Source organism: Myodes glareolus, chromosome 15, assembly GCF_982192425.1.
Source record: "Myodes glareolus chromosome 15, mMyoGla1.1, whole genome shotgun sequence".
Lineage (NCBI taxonomy): Eukaryota > Metazoa > Chordata > Mammalia > Rodentia > Cricetidae > Myodes > Myodes glareolus.
Window position 1 is genome coordinate 37,060,993 of NC_142040.1, and position 14,317 is coordinate 37,075,309.

Genomic DNA, 14,317 nt, shown 5'->3' on the forward strand with positions numbered 1-14,317 from the left:
ACAGATAGAGAAGGTGTCCTTTTGTATCCCTTCCAGAAGAAGCTGCCCAACCATTGCGCTGCAGGCATAAACTCTTTCAGGATAAACTCACAGCTCCCATCTCTGTTCTCCTTCTGTTTGCTTTATGTATTCTTCATACTGGAAAACATTTCTGATATAAAAAGCATACTTGAAACTCTACAAACAAAGATAGACATTTTACTCCCAACCTCAACATAGAAGGTGTTAAGAATGGTGATCAAATAAGTAACTGAAACAAAAAATAATTAAATGGCAAAAGAAAGGGAAGAAAATAGTTTAGCTTAGAAAGATGGTAAAATGTGTATATATATTGTGGTTGTCTGAAAGCATTGTAGGGTGCCTCTGGAAGATGCTGAAATTGAGCAGTTTGGCCTCATAGACCATGAAATTACTTGAATGCAAAGTCAATGGGGATTTTATCTATTATTTGCCTTATTAGAAATATTAATATAAATCAAAACATATCAAAATTGTATCCTTAGAAACTATTAATAAATATAATTAGTTCTTTCCGGGAAGGACTTTAATTTCTCTTTAGTAGTTTTTTGACTTGTGTTGGGTGACCTAAGCATCCTTCCCTACAAAGATGATAAAAACAGTTAAAGTACTGAGCTTCTCTCTCTGGTTTCAAGGCAACACAAACTCTTTTCCATTAGGTTGTGTTTTTTTGTTGTTGTTATTTTTTCTCCCAGGTAAATTAATTTTATTTTAAAAAAATTGTATCTTTCACTCTATCTTCACTTTTCTTTCATTGAACATTTATGGTTTTTCTATCTAAAACTTAATTTATCAGATGGAATCTGCTTTTAACTGACAACATTTAACTATAGAATTTAAAAATGAAAACCATTTTATATGTTGTTATAGGTTACACTGTAGTAGACTAAACGCTTGGAAGCGTATGGGGAGAATGTCTGTCTGAGGATCATGTCCAGCTTGGGCAGTGATTTACCCCCTTCAAACACTCCCACCATGGAAGTTAGTGAGGTAAGAATAAAAATACTGATATGTGAAAGCCACATTTGTGCTTATCATGTAACTTCCTAGGTTTTAATTTTGAAAACTTGTGGGGGCAAGTATTCGGTGTTGGTGTTGATAAATTCATTTGAAACCCCAGTTGATTCAGCTGGAAGTAGGGACCTGAATCTTAATCATGAGTTCACTGCTGGGGACGTGATTTGTCTGTTTTTAGGTTGATAAAACCTCAGAGTGAATGAGAACTTCCACGGAAGTGTGTAGGAAAAAGTGTGGTGGGCTAGGGACGTAAGAAGCAGAGGGAAGAGGAGATGGCTACCCAGGGGAGGGAACACAGCCCTGGACACAGTGAAGGAATGGGGAGTTCCAGGGTTAATGATGAGAGACTCCCTCTCAGGGCCAATGGAAGAAAGCATCCCGGAGAAGGATGGCAGGGAAATGTTCACTGTCTGTCCACACTGCCACTCACAGGCTCTGTGATGGTTGTTTCTAGAAGGTAAGGTCATCTACAAGATCGATTACCGAGTACCCAGAATGCTGTAAACACTTAATAAACATGTTTGGTGACCTAAACATTAAATCAGACTTGCAAGAGCAGCCCACCCCCAAGAATTACAAAGATCTCAGCTATAGTACAGTTTTGTTCAGTCTCCTCATTTGGATGGGCAGATGATACAGAGATCAACATCAGTAATGGAGTTAACCATAAACAGATAAATAAAGCTGTTGTTTTGAATCACTTGCCGATATGTGGTAATAACCTTAAAAACGCATAATCTCCAGGAAATAGAATTTTATTGCTAATATTTTTAAATATAATTCCTCAAAAGCCTGCAATTTAGATTAGGAGAATTATTAGTTTGTAGAATTGTCTCTCCTGATCGTTTGTAGAGGGTGTGTAGTCATGAGGAGAATGAACCACTCACGAGGTAAATGACTCTCCAAGAAGGTACATTTGCAGGTTGCTATGACAACTGCTGAGTTTTATTGACTGAGGAGCCAAAAAAGAAAAATCAATTAGAGACTATTGGAAGAATTTGCACAGGAGCATAAAATCCGTCTGTCTCACAATTTGAGAAACTTTCCCACATCTGTGCTGTGTGTGTGTGTGTGTGTGTGTGTGTGTGTACGATTACCAAAACTCAGGGTCAGAAGTTGGGGGTTAAACCTGAAGATCTGAAAAGCAAAACAGCCAGCCACTGACTCTTACCTCTATCTCAGTCTGAAATGGCGATCCTGCCTCCCGGAATCTCAGAATGAGACTGTGTTGAGAGCTGTCTCCCCCCCATTTTATAATCTTCTCTAGGGCTGGGATTAAAGGCATGTGCCACTGGTTTCTATGGCAACTAGTGTGGCTACTGGGATTAAAGGTGTGTGTCATTGTGGCTACTGGAATTAAAGGTGTGTGTCACCATAACCTGGTCTGTAAGGCTGAGAAGTGGGACTGTTTTACTCGTAGATCTCCATGCGGTCTTTATTTATTAAAAGACATTTGAAATGTGTGACATTTGTGTGTGTATGTGCTACTGCAAGTACCTCCAGAAGTACTTCTGTCATTCTAACATCTCTTCCATACCTGATCTTCCCCAAAGCCAAGTGGTTTATTAGATGGATAAACATAAAGTTTTTGACAATGCCGTTGAATAGCTCTTGATGTTACTCTACTTTTCCTGGAGCCAAATAGTTTTGAACTTTATTTATAAAGACAGCCTTCCTCTGTGGAGCACTTCCTTCCCCCAGGCGGATGTCTAGCTAGATGATAAGTACAGAGCAAGCAAACGGAGCTCAAGGTAGTCACACGGAATGCCCTCTCAGAGTCCCTATCTCTTTTACATAGAATTGTCGCTCATGTCCACTCCTAACCTCCTGAGGTACTAGGAAAAATTACCAAGTTTCTAAGACTCTCAAACACTGGTGGCATGTGGAGAGGTCCTAGGGCAGAGCCTATAGAGGCTGAGAGCATTTATAGCAAGGTTAAATATCAGCCTAGTGATGTTTTCATAGTTGGTTGCAGGGAAGTCTCATGGACGGAACCCAGTAGTCATCTGGTGACAGCCTTCAGTGTAATGAGCTCATTGATCTCACAAGGAAATCATAAAGCTTGGAGAGTGAACTCTGCTTAGCTATTGAGATCTCCCAGTGGTAGACTGACCCACGGGGACTGGCTGTGCTTCAACAGTCCACGCTTCCAATAATAGGGCAAAGCTCAGATCGTCCTTGACATGGCTGTGTTCTTCAAATTTTAGGTTGTGACTCAGTACTGGGATCCATGTGAGCTTAGGCCATCATTATCGAAGAGGCAAAGCGGTGAGAAGCAGAGGAGAGCGGTTATGTCATCTGGTGTCAAGGTGCTTTGTAACCTCTTGGTCATCTTCTCTCTTTGTATGTGCATGCTAAGTAGCAGGACCGAGATTGTCCCCAAATCGATTCACTTGCTCATGCCAGGCAACTTTCCTGTTCATTGCCCTCTCAGCTTAACTCCTTTCACTGTTTTCTGTACTCCCCTGTGGCTCTTACTCACAAAGACTCATCTGCGTTTACTGGCTTTAATTTTTTTTTCTTCTCTAGGGATTCTTTAAAATGAGTCTTGCTCTTTAACCCATCTTCTCGCCACCTTCTCTATGCCTCTTCCATACACTGCCTAGCCCCACCCACCCTCTCTGTAGGTGTCTTCTCTGCTTGCTTATCCCCTACCTCCTGTCCCACTCCTGGTCCCACACGTCCACCTAGCAGTGTTCTCTCTCTACCTGTCCCTTCCCACTTTGCCCTGCGGCTTTCCTCTTGTCTCTGCCTTCTGTATCATCAACACCTCATTGACCTGTTCTGGTTTCCTTGTTAGTTTCGCTGTATGTATCTTGTCATGTGATCTCACACTATCATTTTCATTGACATCCTGTCTGGTGTCTGACACAATAGAAGACAAAGAATCGGTGTTGAGTACTTCTGTCTTTAATCAATCAGCCGCAAATCTCTCTTGAAATTCTACCTGACTCACCATGGCAATTTCATCTTCTGGTATGTTCTGTGTTTGAATTGGCCATTTCTAAAGCTCTGTCACATCTTCTAATTGGATATTATCTCTAAAGGGTCTGTTAAGTGGAATAGGTTGTGATATGCACTCTCATGAGATGATATTGATCCCTAAAAAGTTTTTAAACAGTACCATGGCTCATCATTGATTTCCTGAAGCCCAGATCTAGGACTTAGTCTAATCTGATCTGTGCTATTACTCTCCTTAACAGGAACTTGAGAACAATAATGATCATTATCAATGCAAAATGATGGTGTGACTTAAAACAAAAGAAAATGAAGAAATAGGGAAGGCGGACCTGCAATTTCTTGTGAAATAACAATTAGAGTTTTCTTCTTTTATTTTGAGCTAAGACCAAAATTCTTGCTATCACTTTTGTTTCTAATTGTGCTTACATTTGACCAGAGTTACAGATAATGAGAGGAAATGTACTTGTGACTTACACAGGTCTTGTTGTTTTTCAAGGTCTCTTGACAAACTTTTCACACACACACACACACACACACACTCACACACACACTCCTATGACTCTGTTCAGTGTGTCAATTATGAAGCTTTCTCTCTTTTTAACTTGTGTCTTACCAAGCTGTTCTCCTAAATGCTGGCCTCTCTCAGTTGAGATGATCCGTTCGTCTTCCATGTCACACTTGTTTCCAACCAGGATAACCTGGGCATTATCCCACGAGTATGTTTTGATCTGAGTTGACCTATAAGAAAAATAACAAGTGCAAAATTGAGCATAGGGAAATAGAAAGCATAAATAGAGGAAGAAATCCTAGAGAGAGCACAATCACGGTAAAGATGAAGCCTTGATGCTTGCCATTTAGAATTAATTGTTTTAGTATAGTTGTGCTCCTTGGATTCTTACAAGGAATTGATTGACTCCAAAATCCAAGTTGGATGTGTAGCTCAGTGGCAGAGGATACGAGACTGTAGTATGTGCCAAACTTTGTGCTTGACCCTAGCACAGGAGAAAGATAGTCAGGGCAACAGGTGTTATAGCAAGATCCATTTGTATCTAATGAGATCAGCACCACCATATCCTTTTCTCATGGATTTACATTGACTTATGTAATAGCTGTAAGGCTAAGCTGGCAAAAGGTCTTCCTAGTTATATCAGTGAAAGTTCTTTGTTTCCAGAACCTTCTCAGTTCCAAGCACACTGAGATGGTTGGTTCCTCTGTTCATAGACTGCTGCCCCGGTGACAAACACACATACAAGGGAAAATGGAAACATTGCTTTCCTCATTCACACATCCACAAGGAACAAAGGCAACCAGGGCTTTGGAAATAAAGGGAAATTTAAGAATCATAGTACTATTGTATTAATACCTCACAGTTAAGAGAAACATGTCACATTACTAAAAAATAACAAGATAGTGGGCTGGCCTTTTCACTTGCTATGAATAGACTTCTAGAACTCAGATCAGGCCCCTAGATCATGGTACAAGCAACAGATGGTTTTGAAACTTATCTAACAGTTGTGGTAGTTGTCATTTGCAGCATGGTAAATCTAAGTGCTTTGTGTACACCCTATTCACATGTTTTAAATAAACGCTGATTGGCCAGGCAGGAAATATAGGTGGGTCAGCCAGACAGGAAGTAGAGGCAGGGCAATGAGAACAGGAATAGTCTGGGAAACAGGAAGTTCCCTCCGTAGTTCTGCCCAGATCACTGAAGAAACAAGATGTGAGCTGCCCCGCTGAGAAAGGTACTGAGCCATGTGGCTAACATAGATAAGAATAATGGGTTAATATAAGTTATAAGAGTTAGCAAGAAGCCTGAGCTAATGGACCAATCAGTTTTATAACTTATGGAGATCTCTGTGTGATTTTCTTTGGGGCTTGCCGGCTGTGGAGTACCAGGTGGGACAGAAACCCCAACAAGCTGGCTCTCATGTTACAGGGAGGCTGTTGTATTCGTTCACAGTGGAGGAAAATGAGGTACAGAGGTTAAATAATTTCTTAGATCACACAGCTTGCAAAATCAGACAGCTGGGGAATCTACTCAAGTGCATGTTTCTCAGTCTTGGGTCCCTAACATGTCTTTGTTTCCTGCTACACATTAACACTTTGAGAAGTAAAGTTCCAGTGTACTGTTTGTCATCCAGAGCGGAAGCCTAGAGGAGAGGAAACCATGCTCTTTAATGATCTTCCTGTCTACTAGCTGAGAAGAGCAGGAGAGTCTCTGCGGGAGTATCTACCGCCAGTGGTTGACCAGGGGAGGGCCACTAGAATCCCGAAAAGCTAAACAAATGACAAATCTCTGAAAGGCTGGATCTGAGAAGTGCCAGGAGAGCTCAGGTGGTTTTACTGACAATTGTCAAGTCCTTCAGGATTACTGAATAGAAAATAGAGATGAGCTGCTCTCAACTGGAGGAGAGAAGAAAAGGCAGAGAGCTGTCAGCTGCAGCGAGGAGGCTTTCAGTGAGAACCCATGTTTCTCCCTCCCGGGAAGAAAGGAAGAGGGAGATAAGATTTTATGTCAGAATAATTCTTCTGGTCCAAGCCCAAGTTTTCAAGTGAAATTAATACAATTTTGATCCCACTTGGACACTGCAGAAGCGTAGTATGATTTATCAGAAAAATCTAGGGGAAATGACCATTCTAATTCTGATAAGTTAAAAGAATGTGCCCATAGTGACATTTGCATGTGCCCATTGTGGTTTGAATAAGAATGGCCCCCATAGGTGTGTGCATATATTTGAATACTTATTAGTGTCACCAGGGAGTGGCACTATTTGAGGATTAAAAGGATGGAGAGTGTGGCCTTGTTGGAGGAAGTGTGTTGCTGTGGTTGGACTTCAAGATTTCAAAAGCCCATACCAGGCCCAGTGCCTCTCTCTCTCTCTCTCTCTCTCTCTCTCTCTCTCTCTCTCTCTTTCTGCCTGTGGATCAGAACGTAGGTCTCGGCTACTGCTCCAGCGCCATGTGTGCTGCCATCCTCTTGCTATGATGATAATGAACTAAACCTCTGAAACGGTAAGCAAGTCCCTGGTTAAATGTTTTCTTTGTAAGTATTGCATGGTGTCTCTTCACAGTAATAAAACAGTGACTAAGATATACATGGGAATGATGAAATGTATGTCCTGGCAATGTTGAAGCATGCACGGGCAGCCCACATTATAGCAGTTCTGTTGAATCATGTTCTAAGTTGATGAGGATGACTAAACAGGTCTCTTCCTCAAGAGGGCATTAGATCTCATTACAGATGGTTTTGAGCCACCATGTGGTTGCTGGGAATTAAACTCAGGACCTTTGGAAGAACAGGCTGTGCTCTTAACTGCTGAGCTATCTCCAGCCCCAAGACAACCATATACTAGGTAAATAAAGACATAAGCTCTCAAATCCTATTCTTCACCATGTTGTGTACAGAAAACATGAAAATTGATAAACTCATCATGAAAAATTAAATCCCAAACTCATCATTAAAAAATCCCAGATATCTGAATGTGTAACTCAGGCACAAATGTTATTGTCCAGGCAGAAAGTTAAAGGACGACTTGTGCATATAGCTTCAAATAAGGGTCTTTTATTTAAGCTGGTGGTCAGGAGCAGGCTCCGGTCACAAAGATCTCTTGGCAGTGGAACTCACGGATGCAACGTTTATTAAAAAAAAAAATGTACCATTTAAGAAATCACAATGACATCACTGTCAGGTGTAGGTAGGGAACCTGGTAACTTCTGTTTTGATTATTCAGTCAATAGACAGTCATATATCTGGGTCACAGTCAGGATCATGGTGTCCAGGAAGTGTTGCCAAGGCAGATGTGGCTGTTCAGGGTGTTGTGGGCTGAAAGGTTAACAGACAGGAAGTGGAATGAGGTGAAGGTCTGGACAAGATGGCATCACCTCAGTCACGTCACTAATATACTTTAGCCAAGAAAGTTCACATATTCATGCAGAAGACCTAAAATCTGACCAATTTCTTTCGGAATTTTTTTTGGAATATTTATCTCTCTGTATTTATGTCTGACACACCAAGTGTGAGCCAATTCTTGGAAAATTTTAGGCTGGGGGCTCATAGGAGCCTGTCACAGTTGTGTCAGTAAGGGGAAGAGGTTAGTATCAGGACGGTCAATGACGTGGTTTAGTTTGTTGGGAATCAATGCCTACTTAATGATCTACAGTAGCCCTCTGCCCTCCGCCAACTTATCCCACAAAGTGAACGGAATGAATTGGGTGTCACTCCTGTGCCTTGGGCACCCTCTGCCACAATGTGAACTGTGTGCATTCAGCTGAGGCTGATACCTTGACTAGGTCATGAAGGTACTGAGCTCGGTACCCACTGCTGTTCGTTACCCAGCAGATAGATGCTTGGTTCTATATTGAAACATCCTCCTTCTGCTACTGAGTCTCCTGCCAAAACACAAGATACTACTACTATAGATCACCCATTTGTATACACCCAGATATTTCTTAATTTGTAACAATGCATAACAACGTGCTACAAGAAGAGCGTGTTTTCTTCTGGTTATCAGAACTCTCCTCCTTCCTATTGGTTGTTTGTAATAAATATTTGAAGGTTTGTGTGCTCAACAACGCCAAAAATTAATGTGGAATGAGTCTTTTCTGTAATCATCCTATAATTTGAAAGGATAATTCATTTAAAAATATAGGGATTGAAAATTTAAAAGCCCATGGATGCTTTCAAAGTAAAATGAAAATTGTAACTTGTGGCATCTGTGCCAAGGAGAACAAAAGTTTGATAAGCCCTCAGAATTGGATGCATTTGCGCCTGCTCCCAGGGTTGTGAATGTGCCATGTTTGCCTTAGGCTTTGGTTACTCTGGCTTCTTATCACCACTGTCAGGGGGCAGCTTTGGGTGAGGCAAGCGTGATTAGAACAATGTCTGCTTCTTAAATCCCACTCAACTCATCCACTTTGGTTCCTATAATTTAAATGATAATTAGAAATTTTCATTAAAGAACTGTGCGCTTTATTTTTAGTTCCTGTTTGCAGGTTGAGGTCCTACACAAGCGAATTTTCTTGGGGGTATTGCTGAGGTTGGAATTGCGGGGCATACACCCACTAAGCACACAGGCTACCACTGAGCCACACCCCAGCCTCAACATAAGCCAATTTTTAACTGGGAGTAAATAACCTTCCTCTAACATGTCTACTAAAGCAATGCACAATTTTGTTGAAAAAAAAAATCTTCATTTTTGTGTGTGTATGTAGTATTTACAAACATTTGTGACTTGCTTATTTGCTGCATTTTGCAAGGCTTCTTATTTGTGGGATGACTTTCTCGTCATCTGATTATAAGAACCATGCAGCTTCTTTGTTGGGAAGATGCACATTTAAAGAGAATATCTGTCACCAAGCAATACACATGTGAAAAGATGATTTATTTCTGAATCACTGCAAACATTCCCTGGGGATTTGCTGTTAATCTCAGCAAGATTAATGGAATCAGAAGCCATGTGTCAGTCTCCATGGTTACTCTTCCAAGTTCAGTTAACTCAGACCTCACCAGCACCGGATGAAGCTACTAGAACAACCACTATTTAGTTGCCATTTAGTCAAAACAAAACAAAAGCCCTTCAGACCTTGCTTCAACACATTAATGAGATGCTGGTTGTTGGTACATACTTTCTTCCTTGCATGTCTTAGCAAAGGTGAAAAAAAGAACTTCTAGAAAGGCCGTAGGGAGCATGGGGAGAGCAGAGTCTTTAATGGTTTATAGCATTTTACACACAAGTAAACTCTGCAGAGAATGAGATAGTTTACATTTGAAGAGCTGTAAACAAGCCAGATTCCTGCAGTATTTATTCCTCTATACTGTTCCGTGCATGCCAGTGATGTTCTGGGAACTCAGTCCTTCTCATAAAGAATAACAGTTCCTGCTAATCAAGCAGCCCTGGACAATAGCCTACAATACGTAAATCAGAGACTAAAAGCAGTGGCTTCCTATGGGTCCGATTTGAGCTGTAAGCCGGAAAGCTAAGGGAGCAAAGACTATAATTCTGCTGTCCCTCACCGAGTTGCACGCAGGCAGATCTTACTAGCACCCTCGGTTCAATCTGGGGAGCTTTCATTTGCATCCACGTCTCTTACTCTGAGGTCGCTATTGTTCAAAATCTCATTCTTAGCCTTCGTCCCCACTCTTAGCTCTCTGGCGACGACACAGTAATAGATGGATTGCTGTTGTCACTCTTGTCATTTCTTCCTCCTTTGTGTGTAGATTAAGTTTCTGTGCCCAGATGACAGCAAAATCAAACAGGCGAGTTGCTTTGGCCAATGTTGCTTCTCCATTTTGTGCCGCTGTGGACAGCAGTCTAGAGGCGTGGTTGTCATCTATCAGTGTTCTTTAATGGGTATGGATGCTTTGCCTGCACCCGTGTCTGTGTTTGGTGTGCAAGCCAGGTGCTTATGGAGGCCAGAAGAGAGCCTTGGAGCCCCTGGAACCGGAGTTATGGACAGTTATGAGCCATCACGTGGGTGCTGGGAATCAAGCCAGGGTCTTCTGAAAGCAGTCAGTACTGTTAGGTGCTGAGCCATCCCCAAGAGTTTGTTCACCCTGGGAACAGCGCATGCTTCCACACTCAGTTCCAGGGTGTGAATCCCAAGCAGACGACTGAGCTCTGCAGATATCCACAGTCTTCACCCAATGGAGAGAAGGCCAGGGTCATGGTTTGGTGGCATGGTTGCCAAATGATGATCTCTGGGGAAGTGCCTACATCCTTTGAGCTCTGGCTTAATCGATAAGACTAACCCTTTGATGGGTTTGTAATATGATTTCATTGTTGGGGACTGTGAAAAGTAGGCGGAGGGACCTCCTTGGAGAAGTAGTTCCCTGGGGTGTGCCTCTGAAGTTGTGACTTGTTTCAAAGGTCTTCCTCATCCTATCATTCACCTTCTTTGGTTCCTGGCCACCATAAGGTGAACGCTGTTGTCTGTCTTGAGCTCTTTCCGTGTTGGGCAGAAAAGCAATGGGTCAGAGGAATATGGGTGAAGACTTACGGAACTGTGAGAGAAAGCGAACCCTCTTTCCCCTTAAGTTATGTGTATCAGGTATTTTGGCACAGCCCTGAGCATTCCAAGTCGTCTATCCACTTTCACTCAACAGCTCTCTGCGGCCTCGGGTGCCTTTCCAGCCTTCCCTCTTGTTATCTCCCTTCTTTCCAACTCCGGTAGGAGCACACTAATGTATTTCGGTTTCCCCACCCGTGCTGCACCTTCAGCAACTGAGGACTATCACCATTTGGGGAAGTTTCAGGTTCGTGATGCTTAAAATCAACAAAAGACCAAGAGCCCATTGACGACCAAACGTGGATGGCAAGCGGAGCGTTAGATACAGGATGTTTGGTAGCAGACGTTCTCGGTACTCGGTCCTTCTCCTCCAGGACCCATACTTGAGTGCTTGCTGGCTGCCTTCCAGCTGCCTGAATCTGCTTCTCCTTACTTTACAGCTTTCTGTAAAGCAATGTAACAACATTTGGCCCACCAGGGAAGGCCAAAAATAACAAGGAAATAGCACACCCAGGAGCAGACCTCGCCAAAGCCTGGTAGGAACTGCTGTATAAAGACCCAAGCTCCCTTGCTCCTCGCCTTGCTACTGCTCCGATTCCCAAATTTGTAAACAAGAAAAGCTCTAGGCACCCATAGCAATGACTGGCTTGAAAATACACCATTTGTTGCCCTCATCTCTTCCACAGCTCCCTTCCTCAACACTTAGGTCTTTGTTACTCGTTCCAAATAGAATAACTTCATTCACTTCTCTCTCAGAGCCTAATTCTGGGAAAATCCTATGAAGACATATTAAGAGTGTTTCTTCTCGAAAAATGCCCAAAGTTTCAAGGTGTTCTGCAGGTGGCAGTGCTGGTAGTAGGGTTTGAACATGAGGTATAGATGTCCCCTTCAGTGTTAAAGGGTCAGCCACATGCTGCGGTGGTTTGAATATTTCCCCCATAGTGGAGCATTTGAATGCCTGATCCCCAGTTGGCTAGGCTCTTTGGGGAGGTTCAGGAGATGTAGTCTTGTTAGACCATACCTTGTGTGACACTGAGGGTGGGCTCTGAGTTTTCAAAGGTCTCAACCATCCCCAGCTTGTCTCCTTTCTGCCTGCTACTTGGGGATGGAGATCTGAACTCTCTGTCCTTCTTCTCACCACGCCTGCCTGCTGCTGCTCTTCCCTAACTTGAAAGCGATGGACTCTTGTCTCTCTGGAACCATAAGAAAACCCTCCCTTCTCTAAGTTGCTTTGGTCATGGCATTTTATCACAGCGGTAGAAAAGTGATTAAGACACCTTCCGGGAAAGGATTGAATCATGAAGACATTGACAAATGCAAGAATTAATCTACGGGTGGATTTTTTTCCCCTATCTGACGGTATTATCGGCGGTGATGGACACTAGGGAGAAGGAACCTATTGGAGGTGATTTCACTGGGAATATGACCTGGAAAGAGAGGCCTTGCTACCTTTCTGTCTTCTTTGCCTCCTGTGTTTCTGTTTCCTCCCCACCAGGATGTGACTCATGGTGCCCCCCCCACATGCTACCCAGGATTATGTTCATGGTCCTCGAAGCAATGGTGACTCTAAAACTGTGGACAGAGATGAGCCCTCCTCCTTAAATTGCTTTCTTAGGTCTGACTGATGCACTAGGCTTCAAAGTAAAGGCCATGATGACTTTCCCTTTCCCCAGGATCCAGTTTAAGGTTTATTATAGAACGTATGCTTTATTCATTTGTGAGAAACCTGTGCGTCTTCGAGGAATTTATTATCTGCCAGGCTTTCTCAATGTCTTGCATCTTATCTTATTACCCATATCCCCTTGGGTCTGCTGCCCTTAATGTAGACACACATATGCACTGGGTATCCACCCACTGTGGCCATCACTTATATACACACAGCTGTAGTTCACAGTTACTGTTAGAGAGACCATTTACAGCTTCTTTATTCACCACTGTCTCTGCATTCAGCCAACTTTCTAGAACATGAGAGATGCTCTGATGGTAACTCCCAATTCATGATGGAAGGAACAAGAAAATGAGAGAGTATAGCAGAAGTGCCTAAGAAGTTTTACACTTCAAATATAAGCACAAGACAAGCAGAGACAGAAAGGGAATTGTCTTCTCCTGTGAGGATAAGCTTTTTGCATCCACTTTACAATGCATGATGGATGGAATTCTTTCATAGCCTATTAAACCACATTAAAATGTGGGGTTCATGGTCCTGGAAGGCAAATGCTGGCTCCTCTGTGGCCTGTGTGACTTTGTAGACCTTCAGGCTTTTTGTATGACTAGCTTTGAATTCTAGTCTGATAAAAGCCTCAGTTCCTTTCTGGTCCCCAACACGAACAGTCAGGACCACCTAGGGAGTAAATATCTTTACACTATGGGCTCATTGTGTGTGTGGACGCCGAGCTACCTCCTTCAATTCAGAGAAAGAGCTAAAATTACAGATGCAAAGCGACTCAACTCAAATGATACAACTGCTCAGGGAATGGTGTGGCTCATAACACAAGCCTCCCATGAATTCTCTTCAAAACCATGTTGCCTGCTTCTGCCAGGGATGGAAGGAATTCAGATGCTGAATATCTGATTATCTTTTCATAACAAAAACAGCAGCAGAATGTTTCCTGGAGGAATTCCCAAATCCCCAAATCTCTGGTCATGCAAAAGTGTCCTTCAATTGAGTGTGGAAATGAACAGAATTGAATGAACCTGAATGGTGTCGGAGCTGTTTCTTTTTAGCAGCCTTGCTGCTGAGAGATGGTCCTGAGATTCAATTCATTCAGGAACTGAAGAAGTAGAACCCACAGCTGAGTCCACTTCTTTAAATCTAACTTCTGGCTCTCTTCCTTAGCTCTTTTAGGACGCCTTCCCTGTCACGTGTGCTCTCATGAGCTTCATTTGTCTGTCTTTGTTTTTCCCCTTTTGGAAGCAGAGTCTCATGTCTCCAAGAAGGTCTTGAGTTCACTGTGTAGTAAAGCTAGACCTTGGCTTTCTGACCTTCGTGCTTCCACTATATACTGTTTGTATGCAGGATTAGGAATGATACTAGGGCTTCCTATAGATTAGACAAGCACTCAATCAACTGAACTACACCCCAGCCCTCTGACCACGTTTTGAGTCCATAAAACATAAAATTTCATTTTTAAAATAGTATGTATATATATGCTGGACAGTGGTGTCACAAGTCTTTAATCCCAGCACTTGGGAGACAGAAGTAGGCGGATCTCTGTGAGTTCAAGGCCAGTCTGATCTTCAAGAGCTAGTTCCAGAACAGGCTCCAAAACTACAGAGAAACCTTGTCTTGAAAACCATACAAAAAAGTATGTATAGT

At 42.5% G+C, this 14,317-nt stretch overlaps 1 protein-coding gene across 3 annotated transcripts in view; it reads right to left on the reverse strand.

The window, feature by feature from the left end:
* Positions 1 to 14,317, reverse strand: part of Rab3c (RAB3C, member RAS oncogene family) — a 199,098-nt gene that overhangs the window by 22,388 nt on the left and 162,393 nt on the right. For all 3 annotated transcript variants that reach the window (XM_085676724.2, XM_085676725.2, XM_048443002.3), the window contains exon 4: positions 4,610 to 4,734. In XM_085676724.2, coding sequence (XP_085532850.1) covers positions 4,610 to 4,734 — 125 coding nt within the window. The remainder of the gene's footprint in view (positions 1 to 4,609; positions 4,735 to 14,317) is intronic.